The 17,864-nt window shown below is 38.9% G+C and overlaps 1 protein-coding gene across 1 annotated transcript in view; it reads left to right on the top strand.

Annotated features, from left to right (window-relative positions):
* The window catches only part of gabra2b (gamma-aminobutyric acid type A receptor subunit alpha2b), a gene marked incomplete at its 3' end in the record, with an annotated part of 120,896 nt that overhangs the window by 28,514 nt on the left and 74,518 nt on the right, over window positions 1-17,864 (top strand). The window contains exon 4 of the mRNA XM_079838528.1: window positions 4,761-4,828. Within this exon, the coding sequence (XP_079694654.1) occupies window positions 4,761-4,828 (68 nt within the window). The remainder of the gene's footprint in view (window positions 1-4,760; window positions 4,829-17,864) is intronic.

The raw sequence follows: 17,864 nt of genomic DNA, 5'->3' as shown, positions 1-17,864 counted from the left end.
ATATGTGGCTCAATATGATTCCTATCTAAAACCTTTTCAGTACAATTAAAATCTCCCCCCAATAATAAAAAGCTCTCTTGATCACAATCACTTAGCACTTTGCACAGAGTGTTTAAAAAGAGCATTCTTTCAATTGCAATGTTTGGAACATAAACACAAATTAACTCAAAAGAAAAATTCTTTGCATAAGAAGCTTTAATTTTCAAAAGTCTACCTTTAATTACTTCATCAACTTTATAAGATGAGGGTATAAAACTTTTCGAAAACAAAATTGCAACCCCACCACTCACGGAGGAAGAATGACTTAAAACTGACAACCCATCAAACTCCATTGCCCAATCTGAAGCATTTGATAAATCACTATGGGTTTCTTGCGTAAATAAAACATCAATCTTCTTCTGTACCATTAGCTCAAATAACTGTGCTCTTTTACTACTATCTTTTGCTCCATTAATATTTAAAGAAGCAAAATGTACTACTCCCATAAGCAGGAAAAGAAGCATCCACCTTAACAAAGAAAATAAACAACACGACGAAACACAAAACTTAACCATTTTGGCTATTTTCACTGAATTCTGATTGAGCATTTAGTTTGGTAAGTATCTTTTTCAACCGATAACCTTCTTGGTTGGTGAAACAGTTCTCACTTCGGAAAGTTTTTGCCTTCTCAATAAATTGCAATATGTCAGGAAAAAACTCTTCAATTTTAACTCTCCTTACATTTTTTGTCACTTTTAAAAACTTTTTGATGTCATCTACACTATAAGCTTGACTAGAAAAACCACTCTGAGGTAAGCTACCTGTAAGGCTACATTCAGAGACTTCACTGTCACTTTCTGTATCTGTATGGCTCACCTCCCAAACATCGAGTCTTTTAATTGGTTTACTACTATGAAGTTTCTTTATTTTTCTTTTTTGAGGTGCTTTAAATGAATAATCCTCCAATTCAAACACAGAGCCCTCAATATTATCCACATTCATTACGTTCTGCTCGCCAGACACACTATCGTCATCTTCCGACTCCATCGTTCGAGCTGTTGTTTCCTGACCACTCTCTACGAGATTTTCATTCTCTTTGTCTTCAACACCCACTAATTCTGCACTTTCAACTGGTTTGACTGTTGTCAAGTCATTTATATTTTCCTCTGCGTCTCTTAAAGCAACAGGTGCACAAACTACACTTGTTCCCGGCTTTTCCGTGTCTACAGCGGGAGTTGCGTTCTGCAAATCATCACCAATTATCTAAGCGCTTTTATCGTTTGTTTTATCCACTTTCCTAGGACAATCGCGTACAAGATGTCCGTTTTCTCCGCAACCAAAACATTTCATTGTGTTCGTTGTGGCGAAAATCACATAATTGAAATCTTCATGATGGAAATTTAAAGTTAAATCCAATTCTTCAACATTATCTTTTAGAATCATATAGACATACCGTCTAAACGACACCACATGTTTTAGTAGGGAAGACTTTCCTCCAATTGGGATCATCTTTATTGTTGACACCAATTTACCATATCGGGAAAGCATCTCAACTAAAACCTCATTCTTAATAAAAGGTGGCACGTTAGATAACGTTACCCTTTTCGAAGGGGTAGAAAGAGGAAGCACCTGCGCAAAAATGCCACGAATTTCAACACCAGTTTCCACCAGTTGATTCGCTAATTCAATTGTCTTAACGAAAACAACAACAGCACCATTCATCCGCGATGCTGACAAGATATTCTCACAACCAATTAACGTACCTACAGCTAAACTACATTCTTCAATACCAAAAACAGAATCAATTTTAACCGCATGTCGCCTCGTTAAAAACCCGAGATTCTGCACACCTGGAGTCGCCATGCTCCCAGTAAAACACTGGGAGCAGAGAGCCCAGCAAACTACACCACTTCACCAACAATCACGGAGACAACAAAACCCCCCACCAAAAAAACAAAACAAACACAAAAAAGATAGAAAAGAAAGAAAAATTGAAATGAATCACTCGTACCTCACACCTCCAAACACTCCGCGCTCACCACTCCCCGCACTCACTCCGCACATGCGCACAGACAGAGAGAGAGAGAGAGAGAGAGAGAGAGAGAGAGAGAGAGATGAAGTCAAACAAATAGGGCATTCCCTCAGACGCTGGCTGCATTACTGATCGCTCTGCTGCATATGTGAATAATCTCATGTATATAAGAACACTTCTTTATAAACCTCCCCCAGTCTCATTTCAGACGGACTCTCGACCCTTCCCCCGTCCCTCTGAGACCCGGCTGGGCCACTTTACATTCACTCAGACACACAGACCGCTAACAACACAACCGTCTAACCTCACAGAATAATGGCACCTGATAGCCATGCACAATAGAAGCTGAGGTTTATAAAAGCTATTTTATATGCCTTCCCAGCAATCTTTCAACTCAGTCGGAGATTTCTCTATTTTTTCTCTTTTTTATCCTTGGAGGGAAGGCGCCAAGACGCTTGTGTGGCATTGAGTAATTAGGGCAATTGTAGAGAGTGAGACAGTCATTGTTTTAAAGATGAGTCTTAATTGGTAGTGGCGTAACTGGACTAGCATCATTGTTATTGTTTATAATTGGATCTTATTAAAACTGCTTATTTAGCTTAGTAAAAAAATAAATGTCTTTACAATTTTTAGCTAGTGAATGGATGAAGAAAAAATATATATACACATACACATACACACACACACACACACACACACATATAGGCTACAACGATCAGCAGGTGAAGGTCTGACAGGTGAAGTGAATAACACTGATTATCTCTTCATCATGGCACCTGTTTGTGTGTGGGATATATTAGGCAGCAAGTGAACATTTTGTCCTCAAAGTTGATGTGTCAGAAGCAGAAAAAATGGGCAAGTGTAAGGATTTCAGTGAGTTTGACAAGGGCCAAATTGTGATGTCTATGACTTGGTCAGAGCATCTCCAAACCTGAAGCTCTTGTGGGTTGTTCCCGGTCTGCAGTGGTCAGTATCTATCAAAAGTGGTCCAAGGAAGGAACAGTAGTGAACCGGCGACAGGGTCATGGGCGGCCAAGGCTCAATGATGCATGTGGGGAGCGAAGGCTGGCCCGTGTGGTCTGATCAAACAGACGAGCTACTGTAGCTCAAATTGCTCAAGAAGTTAATGCTGGTTCTGATTGAAAGGTGTCAGAATACACAGTGCATCACAGTTTGTTGCATACGGAGCTACATAGCTGCAGACCAGTCAGGGTGCCCATACTGTATATATATTCACACTCAAATCTTTATGATAGTCTGGTCTTGGTCCCTCCTTTAATGTAAGTCTAAGATAGATATATATTGCGTGTAAATGAACACAGTTTTGCACTTCACTATGAACCAGGCAGCGCATTTATTTAATTAAATCGCAGCCTTTGTTGTTATATATTCAAAATGACTAAAAACCATAATGCATTCCAATTTTTTGGGGATTACTCTGCTTAGCAAAGCACTAAAAACCACTCCCAACAACTGCATAGCAACACTATTGCAACTACCTAACACCATCATGATGGGCAAGTTTTATACAGGCAAACACCACTCATAAGCCTTCTAGTTTTGCATAAAAATTCAGTTTTTCTATGTCTTTTTATACTTTCCCAGCAATCTATCAATTCTGTGCAAAAACAGCATGCAAAATCTAGTCAGAGATGAATATCAATGCATCCCCCCCCCCCTTTTTTATCCTCGTTGGGATGGCGCCCAGACGAGCATGCAACATTCTATAATTAGGGCAATTTTAGAGACGTGAGAGAGACATACAGAAAGAGAGAGAGAGCGACATTGTTTTTAAGATTAGCAGTAATTTCTTCTTGTCTGTTTGATTGCTGTTGTCGTTGGGTGATTAGTCTGCATTTTTTTTTAGCTTGTATTGTATTTGTGAAACAGGAGAATAAGTGAACAAAAAACCCCAGAAAAAGTCGCAGGGCATCTCTCCTCCAGCTTGGAGCTGAATAAACCACCCCTACATTAGACAGCTATTAATATAACACATCTCGAAGCCCAAAACACTCGCCACTTTTAAGCACTAAAGAACCGCTGAAGAACCCTGGGCTCTTGCTTTGATCTCATTAGCTCATTTATGAGAATTTGCAATATATCATTCATTCTGATATTTATCTGCATATAGGACAAAGTGCTGTTCTGCATTTGTTTGCCTTTTTTTTTTTTTGTAGATCAAAGCAGAATTGTTTTTGCTGCATTATTTGTATTTCAAAATCAATTGTTTGGGTTCTGCTAAGTGAAAAAACAGTTATTTGAGTCAATGCAATCGTTTATGTGTGCATTCATGTATTTCTAAAATTGTGTTGTTTTGAATAGTCTATAGTCTATAATACTTTGCTATCTGACTGAATTAACTTATACTGTGTTGTTTAGTGCAGCGAGCAGAGGAAATATCACTAGCTCTTTTGAATGCCAGAAAGAGAGAAAAGAAAAAAGAAGGCTCAGATAAAGGAGGACAAAATAGGAATATATTGAAGCAGGAAGAGAAAGATTTGATTACTAGCCAACCTAACACTGGGCCAGTAAATGCAAGCACATTTACCCCCTGCCTAATGCACACTTTCATCTCAAAAGGGCTGGAGAGAGAAATATGCTCTTTCTGCTGTGGAACTGTAAAGAAAATCTGAAATTCACTATCCATTTCTGCGGTTTTATAAAGATGCCCCTTTCAAGGTAGATGAGAAGGGGGCTGTCGCTGTTGCACTTTGGGAAAATAACACTGGTCATTTTGATGTTTCCCCAGATCGAGTTACTACAGTGAAGACCGACATCTATGTCACCAGTTTTGGCCCTGTTTCAGACACCGATATGGTGAGTGGAACATATTTTCTGCATTTAATTGTCACAGGTGGATGAATGGCACCAGCTTTTCACAAGCATGGACCAGCTTTTCACAGGTTTTTCAAACCAAGAACTACCTACCTAGACAGGAAGAGACCGTCTGGCCAACCACAGGTTGTTTACCAGTATGAGGGCTTGTGAATCTGAAATCCTTTACAATCATTACAGTGTGTATGTGTGAAAAACCACATGATTACAGATGCATAAAACTTAGCGCCACCTAGTTCTTTCAAAATTCTTACAGACCTCTACGGCTGTGAGTCAAACAGGCCCAGCAAGTTTTGTTCTGATCAGCTTCCGTTAACCTTGTCTGATAGCGGCTCAAAAGTCATTGGCTGCATTTTTTGAGACACGTGAATGTCCTCAAAGACACCGCATGCCAATTTTCAAGTCAATCAGACTTATGCTGCGTTCACACCAAACGCGAATAGAGCATCAGGAGCGAGTGATTTCAATGTTAAGTCAATGGAAAGGCGTGTTGACACGCGTCTGGAGGTCCTGCTGCGCGATGGACGCGATTCCGCCTCATTCGCGCATCCAGTTCGCGCAAATTACGCAAATTTGACGCGAATTGAGTGTCTTGCGTGATACGTGCGAGTGGTGCTTTTTGTGCATTCACGCGTTTGAAGCGAATTCGCGTCGGACACTCGAGTTGAAAAATTTGAAATTTGGCGTCTATTCGTGCCGCTTTAACCAATCAGGAGCCTGCTTGCTGCTGTCACATGGTAAAGTGTCGTGATGAGAAACCCTGCATAATTTAAAAATACTACTTATATTGTGTCACAAAATGTAGTTTTAAGACTTTTTCAGGTGAGAATGTAGTTGTTTAAAGCTCAAATCTGTGGTTTACTTATAAAGAGAGCGCCTATTGAAAAAAATATATATCTTGCGTTTTTGGAGTTGTGAGATCCAGGCGATCACCGGGCGCTCAGCGCTCATTAACCCTGGCGAGAGCAGCCTTTCCTCGGCCAGTCTTTCAGACATTTGCTGCTGGCTCGGATGTCTCTGTAGTGGTTAAACATGAGATATCATTCCTCTTGTGTAGATCTAACGGGCGATCTTTGGTCTCATGAATCTATAATTTGTTGTCTGCCAAATCGTTTTGACTGAGGGCAAAGAGAAGTTACATAACATTATTTTTTTTAGGATATATAAATATACATGCAGTGAAGATAATGTAGGTAGTGCGTTGCCTGGACCACATTTGTGCATTAATGTTTAATATATATATTTTTGTGAAAATGTGAAAAAGAGTGGTGTTTTATGACATATTTCTCCTGGAGCGCAGGGGTTAAAGCAAAAAAAAATCCTGCGCCTGAACTTTTTTTTTCAGTGGATTTGGGGGCTGGGTGAGTGTAGGGCTGGAAGCATATTAAATTATTATTATTATTAGGCTACTTTTCCTATTATTAAATTAGGCTAATATTAGCTAGGCCTATAATTCATAAGCCCCACAATATTCCACAGCGCATCAACGCAACCGAAATCATGCTACTCTGCTACTCATTTCAAAAACAACTTGTTTAACACGAAATACTTCTCGATTCACGAAAAAAAGAATTTTTTTTCCCCACAATAGGCCACTAGTGAAATAAAATACATTTGATTAATCTCTCGTCATCTCTAATATAATATGCGCCTGTAATGCAGCGTCAGATAAACGGTTAGTTTTTTACTTTCACTTTGAATAAATGACTGGCGTTTGAGACCTTCACCGGCATAACTCTCGCACTAAGTTTGCACATTGCGATATGATATCCACTGGCCCGCCCTCATGGTTTAAGATGCAAAAATTTTCAATATTGACGTGGCATTTTTCTTTATTCACATTTTGAGCGCATCATTTCCTGTGATAACAAAATTAAGTAGGCTAAATTATTGATTTATTATATATATATATATATATATATATATATATATATATATATATATATATATATATATATATATATATATATATATAGCCTATATATATATATATAGCCTATATATATATATATAGCCTATATATATATATATAGCCTATATAATATATAGCGGTCACCTATTTTTTAGATGGGACCCTTCAAAAAAAAAAATTCTGGCTAAACCACTGTTTCACACACGTTAATTCACACACCACTGCCAAAATGCGTCATGCATTGATCAGTCAAAACTGAATAATCGTTGATTTAAACCTCTTTCAGCAGCTGTGGGGGATGAGTACAGCGCAGTCTACGGTTTAAAACTTGCAGATGTCCTGGTCAGTGTGCACACGGTGATGGACAGGAGTCCTAGTCACTTATTCGTCATTCAATTAAAGCCATTCAACTGTGCTCTCAGAGTTGGTTATGTTAGAAAGAGGTGTAATCCACGCTGGATCACTCTCCCACTCTTTACTCTAATACAGATACAACTTCTTTATGCAGATACAACTGTATATTTATGCCACTTTAGCATTGCGATCACTTGAATATACAAGATATCGCGCTAAAAACCCTTCAGTCATGAATGAGCGCATCTGCCTGTTGATCACTGATTGGCTGCAAGTGTGTGCTCGTCGGCGACGTCAACACCAATGCCAGCTGACTCTGCATGTTACTCTCAAACCATTGGCAGGCGAACTCATGAACTCAAACGTGATATCAACACAGTTTTTTATTTATAGAATATTTCTCTGCAGCCAAACGCCGCACGCCGGAGATCCGGCACGGTGCCGGAATACTTTAAGCCCAGTGGAGCGCCTTGAACACGCGTCTATTTCGCTTCAAACGCTCGATTTTCACACGCGTCCAATTCGCTGTGGACGGGCGAATGGATTCAAAATGTTCAAGCGTCCAACTAGATGCGGAAGTCTATTCGCTCTATTCGTGTTTGGTGTGAACGCAGCATTAGGGTTATGTAGTAGTTATGGCAATTTTTATGTTTTTTCCATGTTATAGCACCACCAAGTGGCCAATCGCCATATGCTTTTTCACACGGCCACAGAATGAGCATCTTACATATGTGAACCGAGTTTGGTGAAAATATCTCATTCCGTTAACAAGTTATAGCCATTGAAGTAAAAATGGGCTCCTCTGACTTCAAATGTTTTGGTGGCCCTTAGAGACCATGAATCGAAATTTAAACTTTTTTGGATAATTATTGACAATCAGACTCTAGAGAATCTTGCTGTATTGGCTTGTTGCTGGTAGGGCCAAAAATCTAGGACTAGATTTTTTTTCAAAAATACAAAACACCCGAATCCGGCATGCATTTGTCCATCTTGAGGATTCCAACAGTATAAGACACTTGAGTCTACACCTAAAGGTTTAGGAAATATGAGCGATGATGTACTTCTCACCGCTGTAGCGCCCCCATCAGGCCGATCGGGGCGAGTTTTGGTGAAGTTGTAGACGGAGTGAGTACTTCTAACCCTTAAAGTTTCAAGTCTCTACGTTTTACGGTTTGGTCTGCCTGACCACTTTTATCACTATTTAATAAACTGAATAGAAGCCAGCCAACTGAGACTGAAGCTATTTTTGTATGCCTCAGACCATCTATAGTCGTGCCATCTGATTCTGAGGTTTAGACTACTTTGGACTAGATTTACTAACAGCTTGTGCATTAAAAAGCATTAAAAAGCATTAAAAAGCTACTGTCAGGATTTAACGATACATAGTGAAAAATGTGTACTGAAAAGGCATGGACAGAGTTATTTTTGTGGCTGACCTTATTGCATGTGCATTTGTAGAAGTTTCATTTTCAGACGCAGAATTTATGAGAGGAGAATATTTAATTGAATCATGCGAGGTGATTTACTAAGGTTTGCGCTTGTTGTTTGCACCATTAATTCATGCTCAAATAAAGCATATCTTAAACCAAGACGCTAATTTGCGCTGCTCTTGGTAGATTGCGTTTGGTCATAATGAAAATGATCCAGCGTCTGTGTTCTTTAATTTGCACGTCGTCAGTAGATCACGCGCTGAACTTTCCACTCCCATCTGTGCTTTTATGGAACTGCGCACTCACGCTAATTTGCCGTTTAGTAAATCTGGCCCTTTATGTGTAGAGATGACTTATAATGTAGCTCAGTGGATCATGGCCAGATCATGGGTTTGATTTCCAGAGAAAGCACCTTGAATGCAATGCAAAGTCTGTTTGCATGAAAGCATCTGGCAAATGCATGAATTTGAATAACACAGCTTCTTTTATTTAGCTATTGCCTACAGATGAGCGCCATCTGTACAGGTGTCATTAGTAGCGCCACTGCTAATGCATTTATGTGCACACATATCAATCTGTGACAGCGAGCTATGTTTGGATCCGTATGGAGTAGAGGTCAGTGCTAAATAACCAGTGGTCCATGGTGACCCGGATGAATTTCATATCCGACGGAACCGAGGCAGGAAATGAAAGGCTTTGCCTCCTGACTGCATCCGTGACACTCTGAATTAGTGCCTCCGATGACTCACGCCGTCACTCTGACACTTCTCAATGGATTCAGAGCTTCTTAATGGATTTTTTGTTCTTAGGAGATAAAATACGACTCATGTAAGCTGCCTTGAATATGAATCACGTTAGCTGCGTGCTCTGATTGTTCTCGCACGTGATGTACGTTGCACGCATTCTTAACAGCCCACCCTGGAGCTTCAAATGAACTTTAATCGAAAGCCATTAAATTAAATGAACCTTTGATTCAGCTGCAAACAAACTAACAAAGCAAATTAACAATCAACTCATGCAGCTGCACTAGTCTGTCTTGGCTTTCGTGTATTAGTTTGCTCATGCTGCCCAGTACAGAAATGTACCTGCAAAATATCACAGTGGTGTTTAGGTCAATGATCCCTAGTGAAAAATAAATATACCAACATGTATTTGAAATACATTTATTTCATGCTAAGCATACTACAAATAGGTTTACGTATGTGCCTACTTAATATAAATACCCTGCAATTGTACTTTTGGTATGCTAAATTGGAACAACTCATTTTGTACTTAAAGGGTTACTTCAGTGATTTAGCATTAAGCTTTGTATCAGTAGAAACCCGGTAGTATATTCGAATTATGGTACTCGAATATACTACCGCTTTTTGTCTTACATGTAAAGAAGTTCATAAAGTCATTACTGCTGTGCTGTTTACAAAAATTAGAAGTTGAAGCTTTATTTTTGGTTAATTTAGCTACTGTATCGAATAAATACCTAGGGTTGTGTTTGTTTTCTTCCAAGAGAGTCGAGACATAAGCAGGTCTAGCCGTTTTACCCGGCCTTTCTGTATGCGATCATGCGCTCTTTCCACGTATTACGAAAGACCTCAAGTTTTGTTTTCTTCCAGCTGCGCTCCATTTTTCTGGCTGCTGTTTTAAGGGCCCGAGTGTGCTCGTTGTACCACGGCGTTGGACTATTTTATTTAATCTTCTTTAAGCGCAGGGGAGCAACTGTGTCTAAAGTACTGGAAAAGAGAGAGTCAATAGTTTCTGTTGCAAACATCGAGTTCTTCTAAGCTATCTGGGATGTTGAGGAGATGATACTGATGAGGAAGATTATTTTAAAAAATATCTTTAGTGGCGGCAGTGATTGTCCTGCCATTTAAAAGATCGGTAATAAAAGATCAGTTTAACTTGACAAATATATTACTGTTGTACAGTAGAATTTAGATACGTCTCAATGTAATAATAATAATACTAGCACTAATGTAATAATAATAAATGATCAAAACTTTATTTTTTAAGTAATAAATGACAATTTTTCTTCATGTTTTAATTTTAACCATATAAAGCTCAGTTGTGTAGCACTTTGTTTGACAAAAAGATAAATTGACAAATTAAAAGATAAATTAAATTAATGTCTTATGTCTTCATTTGATTACCAGAAAATGCACAACACATAATTTGTGGGAAATCTTTTCATAGAAATTAAATTAAAAAGAAATAAAATATTATATGGTTGTTTTTATTAATTAAATGAAGTACCTAGTAGCCTACTATTTACTAGTAAATATTACAGTATACAAACATCACAGACAATGGCAGACAGCGACCAGGGCAGCTCTGGCATAATGTCAATAACACTTATATAAATGACTTACAGTTTATTTACATTTATTGATGTAAAAATTCCTAAAATACAGAAAAAAGGTACCGTTGGGTACTGGTACCGAATTTCAGGTACCGGACCGGTTAAAATGTGAATGGTACCCAACCCTATATGTGTGTGCTAAATGTGTGTGTGTATGCCCCATGATATTATATATATATTTTAATGACTTCATTACAATGTATTGCTTTCAATATTTTTTTTACTCCCCGTTAACTGTATTAATGTGAACTTTGATGTTGTGCCATGGATTTTAGAACTGATGTCACGTCAGGAGTAAGTCGTGTAGTAAAAATACGAAGCAGATCACAGAGATGGCTGTCAGTCAGACTGGCTCTCAGTTGACTCTTGTTCAGCGTCATCAGCGAAAATGTTTGCTCACATATCTATGTGGAGCCAAACAGGCTCATCATCCTTTGTGCATGACGTTTGATTAAGGGGAATCTGGATGTTTCCAAACTCTTGTAAAACTCAGGCAGGGGAAGAAGCTGGTGGTGGCTGCAAAGAGATTCATCGCACTGCAGTTCTATGAGTTCCAGCTGCACATTCTCTTGCACTTCTTCTACGTTAACAGAGAAAGGGGTTGAGAACAGTTTGATGTTGTTATCAATAGCGAGAAAGCCTTGAAAACGCAGATTAGATTCTGTGATTAGGGATGTGAGCAAGTCAAGTTATTTATCCATTTTTCCAGGGATGTTGGAGTCTGAAAAAGATCATTTCAGACAAACTAGGAAAGTGCACAGCATTGTGGTCACTGATTTGTCTCTCAAAAAGTCTTCACAGCAAAGGATTTCAGATGCGCATTTCTGATATCAGCTCCTTGCCTTGCAGGCATTTATTCAGTGCGTTCAGGTGACTGTCAAATCAACTAAAAAAGCAAGGTCTGCCAGCCAGTCAGGGTCATTGAGTTGATTGAGTTGAAGTGTCAGATTTTTTTCTTTGAAAAACTGGTCAATTTCATACCTCAGCGACTTGAATCGTTGTAAAACAGAGCCGTGACTCAGTCACCGCACGTTAGAGTGATATATTACGTCACCGATTCTGCATCATTATCAGACAGAAATACCCGGAATTCTCTGTGATTGAGCGCTCTTGAACGAATCAAGTTTATAGTTTTCACCACAGTGGTCATCACATCGTCCATCTGGATGGCTTTGGCACAGAGTGCTTCCTAGTGTGTGATGCAGTGCATTTTTACAACCTCACCCCCACTTTTGCGAACTTTGTTGCATACCATGGAAGCCATTCCTTTCCGCTTGCCGATCATGGATGGCCGTTCCATCCGTTGTAATGCCACAGAGTTTGGCCCAAGGGAGATTCATGTTTTCAATCGCACAGGATACGGCTTCAAAAATATATTTTCCGTTGTTGTACTCTTAAGGCTCTTCATACAATCAACAGCGTGTCTGTTCAGTCAGTGCTGTCATCAAACACAATTGAGTAAAAATCAAACGTGTATACTTTGCCTGTCACTTGTTCTTTTAGATTTGCCGACAAAGTCTTCAATTCGCCGTCCGACTGTGTTTCTTGAAAGACTGATGTTTTTAAAATCGTGCATCTTTTCTGGGCAAATTATAGTGGCAACTTTCATCAGACACTCCTTTACAAATTCGCCATCTGTGAAGGGTTTTCCGTGCCGAGCTACCTCAAAACTAGCTAATGTAGAATTTTCCTGTGCTTCATTAGCACACAAAAAATTATTGTTGTTGAGCTGCCAAGGCAGCTGCCAAGGCAGCTGCCAGTTGTTTCACCTTTTGATCGCGCTCAGAACCAGTGTAAGATTTGAAAGACTGATGTTTTGTTTCATAATGTCTTTTAACATTATATTCCTTCACCCCAACAGACTCCTGGCAAATTAAGCAGACACATTTCCCGCTGACCTCAGTGAAGAAATATTAAATTCCCCAAGGTGTCTGAAATCTCCTGCATTCACTTTCAATTTTCCGTTTTCTTTGTTGCGCCATGACTTAGTTTTTTTTGCCCGATTACGTACATCTTACGCAGTAACTGCCTTGGCTGCATGTGATAGCGACACCCAATGGTTCAGTGAATGTCATCTATCAAATTAATTTTTTTTTAATCACTCACGGACCGCCACAGGACTGATAATGGGCCGCAGATGGCCCGCGGGCCGTAGTTTGGACACCCCTGACCCTGATTTTTTTATATACTGTTGTCTGAGGTCAACTTATGACATTTGTGTGGTTTTTACATTCAAAAACATCATAATGAATAAGTAATAGGCTATTTTCTGCCATGGTTTTGAGCCTCTCTCAAGACACGGTCGGTTTTGATGGGCGTGCCGCACTGAAGACTTGGAAGTAAACGCCCACGGCTAGGATTGGATAAGATTTGCATATTTAATGAGCTTCTGCTCCCCCTGTCAGTGACAGCGTGTGGCAAACGGCAAACGGAATGAGTCTCGCAGCTCACAGCCAGGGCTCGCAAAATGTCTTTATCAAACAAGCACAATGATTCATCTCTCATCCACCCACGATTGATTGGAATGTTATTATTTTATTAACGTTACTTGGCCCGCCCGATCAATGAATATAACCGTGAACCGTACACACACACACACACATATATCAAGTCAAGAGAGTGAACAACGCACATCAACACTGTAATGAACCAAGAACACCACAAATAAAGTATTCTCCAGCCTGTGACAGCGTGCTTCAGTCAGAGATGTACACATAATCAATACTATCTGTAACAATGCAATACTATCGCATATAAAAAAAAAAATGTTTTACTCACATTAGTGTGTTGCTTCATTCGTTCATGTAATCTCATCCTCTCTGCAAATCCAGTCTTGTTTACAAACGAATCCGTGTTAAAATGAACATGCGTGCAATGTCTTCCCTACGTGAGCTGGATATTCATTAAAAATAAAGTTCCTACATGCCTTCATAATATTGAAATCCGAAAAGCTTATGTGGTATGTTTATTGCTTAGAAATTCGATGCGGTTTAGCTCTATGCTGCTCTTAGCTGTCATGTTAGTAGCACGAGTCAGTGGGTGGGGCTACAGAATCAGGTGTGGTTCTTCTTCTGTTGAGGTGGTGCTTCACTACACTCTTACGTAATAGCCTGCACATTCTGAGATCGATTGTTTGCTGGGCCTGGTGTCTATAAAAGCTTTTCTTTGACTAACAAGGAAGTTTTCAGCTCTGAAACTTAAGGGATATTCTTATATTACCATGACCTTTTATATATAAAAAGCTCAAGGAAAAGTAGATTTCTCAATGTATCACCCCTTTAAAATAATAATAGTATAATGTAATTCATTAATTGATATATATATATTTGTTTTTATGTTTAATAATATTTGCCAGCAAAAAAAAAAGTCAGTGATATAGTCAGGAAGTCATTTAGTTGTCATGTGACAAGACAGGAAATTATATCACACAGAGATCCCCTGAAGACCAAACACGACAATGGCTGCATCCGAAATCACATACTTCCTTACTATATATAGTAGGCAAAATGTACAAGGATGACTACTTCCGCCGAGATTCTAAAATGTGCATATGATGGACACTTTACTATCCCATGAGGCCACGGGAGAGGATTTGTGAATAGCAGTGAAGTAACGCAACTGATGCTGGTAGATCACGATAATGACAACATGGCGAATTTCATTTTAAAACGCATAACTTTTGCTACAGTTATGCCTGTTGTCTGCACTACTCCGGCGGAGACTTTCAAAAACACTGCAGACCCCATTTTAGTTTGAAAGCGCCGGGGTTGCATTTCAGTGTAAACGGAACAAAACAGACACTTTTGAAAACGATGGGGCTGCGACGGGCTGCTCACATTACGCTAATAATTAACTGAACACGACAATAACAGACCAGGGCTGCGTTTCCCTAAAGCATTGTACACCCAAGTTGATCGTAGAGACCATTGGTGGCTATTGTTACATGCTTTTGGGAAACGCAGCCCAGAGCCGTCTCTGTCAATGGCTCTGTAACCTACCGGCCTCAACAAAAACACGGAGATGGAAATGTATGCTTTGCTGACTTCTATGGTCCTTTTCAGCAGCCGTTGTGCAGTTAAATACTGTATTGTGTAATACTACAGCTGTCTACAAGCAAGAGGCAATTGTTTACACTTGTACGTGCATGCCCAGTGTGCACGAATGATCATGTGACATGCGCTTTCGGTCATGTAGTGATGTAGTGGGGACGGAGATGTAGTGGGTTTTAAAATGAAAAACCACTAGTGTAAACAGGGCCTAAAATGAATACGAAGACATTTCTTTTGAATTTAGGACTTGGGATCTCTGTCAAACAGTGCATGTTGCTTGCTATCTCTCATTTAGTTGAATTTCTTGTTTTCAGGATGGCAGTAACTGTGATATTTTGTTGGAAACCATGGTTACCATGGGACATTTGTGTGTGTGCTGTGCGTCCATGTGTCCACTCACCAGTGTCTCAGTGTGAGCGTCTCAACCCTCGAATCTCCTGTGTCTTTGAGATTAGACCCAGATGCTACACCTTCTGCTCCTCAGACCTAAGAAAGCATACTGCTGTTCCTCTTTCCATCCCTCTATCTCTCACTTTCTGTCTGCTTCTCCTTCTGCTCATCCACTCTTTCTTCTTTTCCCTCATCCTCTTCTCTTGAGTTGTTCAATGAGTTGAGTCAATGTACCACTATAGCTGCTTTTCTGACACATACATACAAACATGCATGGGATTAATATCCATTGTACAGTGACGTCTTTGCTCTGTCTTCACACGTTAGCATGCTGACCCTGTCTCGCAGGAGCGAAAGCACGTCTAAGTCTTTGATATATTTTTTTCATTTTCAAAGACAAATTGTTCCATTTCTTTGCCTCTCCACATTTCCCCGGAGCTTATCATCCTTCTCTGGCGAACCATCCTTCTCGCTTTTTTTCTTTTCAAGTGCTATGACAGTTGACGGCCATTTTTTTGCTTTCCTCTCCTTTTGAAATAGATTCCCTCTCAGTGTACTAGCAGATAGTCCTTCTTCATTCTGCACACAAATCTTTGTACTATCTATTATTTAAAAGAACTCATTTTGCCTCACTGAATCATAGCTGTTCTCATATTTCGCTTTCATTATGAATTCAGCATGCAAATACACATATCAGCGTCAATGTCAGCTCTGCTCCGAAACCCAGTGACCTGCTTACCTAGACAGCATTTTGATGTGAAGTCTATTCCAGAAAAGGCCATTCTAAAATTGCCTGCAAAAAGTTCAGTAAAAAAATTCATCCAAGATGGCAATCAGGAGAAATGGATATATATTCCAGAAGAAATGTATACCTCTGTTGAGCAAGGATGTATTACATTGATCATAAGTGACAGTAAAAACAGAATGTTACAAAAGATCTCTTATTTCAAATAAATGCTATTCTTTTGAACTTTCTATTCATCAAAGAATCCTGAAAAAAATGCATCACTATAGCTGCATTTCCATTACCCTTCAAATTGAAATTGAAAATTGAAAATATGCACAATGGATACTCGTCAATTTCGCAAAAACTCCCATATATCGGCAAAAAGTTTTTACGCTTGCATGAGGTGGTTTTTCAGGCAATTCGAAAAAGGAATATTTTGTAAAGCTGCAATTTACAGGTCAACTGGCGTATGTAAAAGTCACATGATCATTCTTTAAAGATGACGCGGTATGTTTGGACAGAAGACGAGACATAGTTCTTTATTAAACTCATAAAATACAAAAGAATTACGGGAATACTGGTTTGTGGTGGCCAATTGTGGTGGCCACAATTTATCAAGACCTGTGAGTGATTTTAAACTAATTGAGTTCTCTTTCATGTCTTCTTGTGCGTTCGTGACGATGCAGCACTGGCCTGTCATCTATCCCGAGTCATTCACACTTGTTCATGTTCTTGCAACATGGCATTGTTACTATTCATTCAAATGTTACCGGCCAACTGTTGATTGACACCGTTTCATATACTCGCCAACACCGATTTTTACTCACATTTGGCTCTTGGCGAGTGTTCATTTTAGTGTCCCTGATTGTTACCTATATGTAGATGTAGGGTACAACGGGGCTAAAGGCACACCTTAGGAAAAATTTGCTTTTCATTACTCCTATAGTGTATGATTGCAGAAAATATGTTTGTATTGAACATTGATGGAGCAACCGATTTTGTGTGGACAATAAATCATAAAATTGGTTTATTTTGTTTAAAAATTGTATAAGGGGTGATGAGGGGGCGTCATACTCTCAAACAGAGTAAAAGGCTCACCAGCATTGGGGAAAAAGCACACAGTATTGATACAAATAATTTAGCTAAAATAACATGTTTTTAATAATGTCTATGTTGATACTTAAGACTACTTACATGTTCTGTTTATTTTGATAAACAAAATTATTCATTTTTGTTCAATAAATATGCTGTCATTAAAATATGTTCGTTTAGAAATATATATAAAAAAACAAAGGATAATTATTTTTTTTTAAAGTAAAGATTCTGAAAGCACTAAAGGAGATCCCATAATAATTTAATACAGATTTACAATAGTAACAATACATTATATTTTATTATATGATATGATTAATATCATATTTTTAAATATGATTGTTTCATTATAAATATATATATATATATATACATACATATATTCAACAATTCTAGCGATTCTCATTTGCTACTTAAATCTACAACATTTAAAAAACACACCAAATATTAGATCAAATTATCGCAAATTAGCTGTTGCCCGCGATCGAGTCAAGGATCAACCATATTTCCACGTGCATCCTTAAAAGCAGATGTTTTGGAAAGTGCTGAGGCAATTTTTTTCTGCCATCTAGTGATTTAGAGGAAAATAACCTCAAATGAGCCTTTTACCCCGTGGAGCCTTTAGCCCCGTTGTACCCTATGATTTTCCATTTCAAAAGCTGTTGTATACACACCTCAAGAAAAGCCATTTCATGATTTCTTTAGAGTCGT

Source organism: Gobio gobio, assembly GCF_949357685.1.
Source record: "Gobio gobio genome assembly, chromosome: 16".
NCBI lineage: Eukaryota > Metazoa > Chordata > Actinopteri > Cypriniformes > Gobionidae > Gobio > Gobio gobio.
Note: the sequence above shows the minus strand (reverse complement) of the source record. Positions and strands in the feature narration are given on the sequence as shown.